This window comes from Cyprinodon variegatus, unplaced genomic scaffold, assembly GCF_000732505.1.
Source record: "Cyprinodon variegatus isolate N-32 unplaced genomic scaffold, C_variegatus-1.0 Scaffold332, whole genome shotgun sequence".
In the NCBI taxonomy this organism is placed as follows: Eukaryota; Metazoa; Chordata; class Actinopteri; order Cyprinodontiformes; family Cyprinodontidae; genus Cyprinodon; species Cyprinodon variegatus.
In genome coordinates, this window is record NW_015150785.1 from 825,402 (window position 1) to 827,730 (window position 2,329).

The window sequence follows — 2,329 nt, forward strand, 5'->3', positions numbered from 1 at the left end:
AATCGACACAAAAGCAGAAAACCTGACCTTTAACGATGAATGAATTACAAAACGTATTTCCGTTTTATAATTTTTCTTTCATTCTTGTGGGGTAAATAAATTAATTTAGCACAGAATTGTCTGGAGTAGCTTTAAGAAAACCCTAATTTATGCGTTCTTTTGCATAAAACAATGACAAAGTATCCGTATACTTTAGTATTTTGAAGTATCATACATAGTGTGAGCCAACAGCACAACATCTAATGAAAAGGAAGAAAGTACTTAACTGCTTTTACATCCAGCATGAAGGCAACATCAGCTGGTGATGAAATAATACAATATATTTTCCAAGATATTACAATGTTTTTTTTTTACTTTCACTGATTGGTTGAGCTCTTTGCAAACATCAGTGTTCTCCTAATGTAATTTTATTTAGTGTGTTTTAAATGTATGTAATAATTTAAGCTAGGGTGTAATAACCTTCTACTTACCAGCTGACTGGCAATAGGTGTGAGAGGGGCCATGCAGCTACTGAGTTCTTCAAGCAGTTTCACTAAAACTGACTAAAAGCAAAAAACTTTAAGCTATTTAACGTGTAAACATTGAAAATCTGTGCATATAAATTTAAATCTTTACTGGTCTGTGAATATAAAGCAAAACAGACAGAAATCATTAAAGCAGTCAGTGAACTGCCATTCCTGCATGGAGCCTTTAAGTCAATAGGAAAAAAAAAACCTTCTGACTACAGAAGAAGCTGCTGCTGCTGCAGTGGGAGATGCTGTAAACATCAGACGGCTGCTTGTTGTGGGCCTGAGGTGACTCAGGTGTAACAGGTGGCCTTTACCTCCTAATGAGCTGCCCTCTCTCCAGGCAACACTATCAGCACACCTGCTGCTACTCTTTACTTATTTATGTTTCTGTACATGTGGTCTCTCGTGTTTCTTCCACTCTGCACATTGTTTTACCGACGCCTTCCAGTCTGATATCACACTGGAGACCAGCTGAAGGAAAACTGCATAAAAACCGACAGAATTTATTTAAAACTGAGAATCTATGATTGTAATACGACCAAAAGCAGAGTGATGAGTCTTTTGACTTAAAGAGTAGAAACCCCAACCAAAGCACATGATCTTCCTCACTGAATGTCCAGAGGGAAACTTCCTTGTAAACCGAGAGTCGGTTTATGTGCGACGACCCACCTTGCCCTTCTGGTTCAGTGGTTCTATGGTGAGCGTATCGGCTCCTATGTCAACGATCATTCCCAGCTGGAACCCGTCTGTGGGGTGGGGCGCCCACACTGGCTTCCCATCCTCCATGGCTTACTTCCAGTCAGCGCAGGCACACTACTGTGGAGAGAGGGACAGAAAGAGGAAGGTGGGCGACACAAAGAAAAAGAGCCTTTCTTTCATACAAATATGCAAAGTTAGACACAGATTTGCATTTTTTTTTTTATGTCAGTTCCTAAAATGGAGCCTGATTCTTAGCATCCAAAATAAACATCCAAAGCTTGATCAGATCAACATTCAGTCCTTCAGTCTTACATCTAAGCTGCACAGCTGATCAAAGTCAATACAGCTGCTGACAAGAGTCTAACATGGTGATTTCTGACAGACTAACATCTATTCTGTGCCTTTTAAAATTAGATACATTAACATTCCATTACAGTGCTTTTTTTGTATTTTACAATATATTTTAAGTGATAAATACATTTTATCAGAGTAGCAACAAGTTTCCAAAATTTGATGTGAAAAACAAATTGATCAACAGCGACATTTCCCAGTGTTTTGCATTATCTGAGAGGGACCTGAGCAGCTGCTGCTGTCTGCCTTGTTTTTCATTAACTCCTTATTACCCCACTGATCTTATAAGAGAGGATTTCCCCCAGCCCAGTATGGCAGGAAATATCCCCTGCAGGGTTCCTGCCATCCCTCAAGGGGACAACAGTACCTCAAGTGACCCAACATGCCCATCTGAATGAAGAAATACAGTTACAGTTAACCAGGCTTATACAGAAAGTTACAACTTAAAAAAAAACAACAAAAAAACTATATCGTTCTAGCAGCCACTCAACTAATTAAAGGGTGCAGATGCATTTTCTTCAATGCACAAAAAAGATCAATTGAAAATATGAAAACAGTCGTAAAGCTGGGCCTAATGGTGATGCAGCTAGCTGATATGCTGTTGCAATAATCAGTCTTGGTTGGCATATTTCTACATGGAGTTTCCATATCTCCTCTTGCATGGTTAGGTTCTCTCCAGGTACACCCGTTTCCTAACCTGACTCTGGCAGATGGATTTGCTCCGCATATCCATCTGGAAACCTTCCGTTGAAGTAATTTTGGGAAGGGGC

General features: G+C 39.6%; 1 protein-coding gene across 3 annotated transcripts in view; it reads right to left on the reverse strand.

The window, feature by feature from the left end:
• myo6 (myosin VI) overlaps positions 1 to 2,329 on the reverse strand; it is an 80,030-nt gene that overhangs the window by 72,786 nt on the left and 4,915 nt on the right. For 2 of the 3 annotated variants that reach the window (XM_015385181.1, XM_015385182.1), the window contains exon 1: positions 1,179 to 1,295. In XM_015385181.1, the coding sequence (XP_015240667.1) occupies positions 1,179 to 1,295 (117 nt within the window). Of the gene's footprint in view, positions 1 to 1,178; positions 1,326 to 2,329 lie in introns of those variants that run through there. The other variant, XM_015385180.1, reaches the window with a different exon arrangement.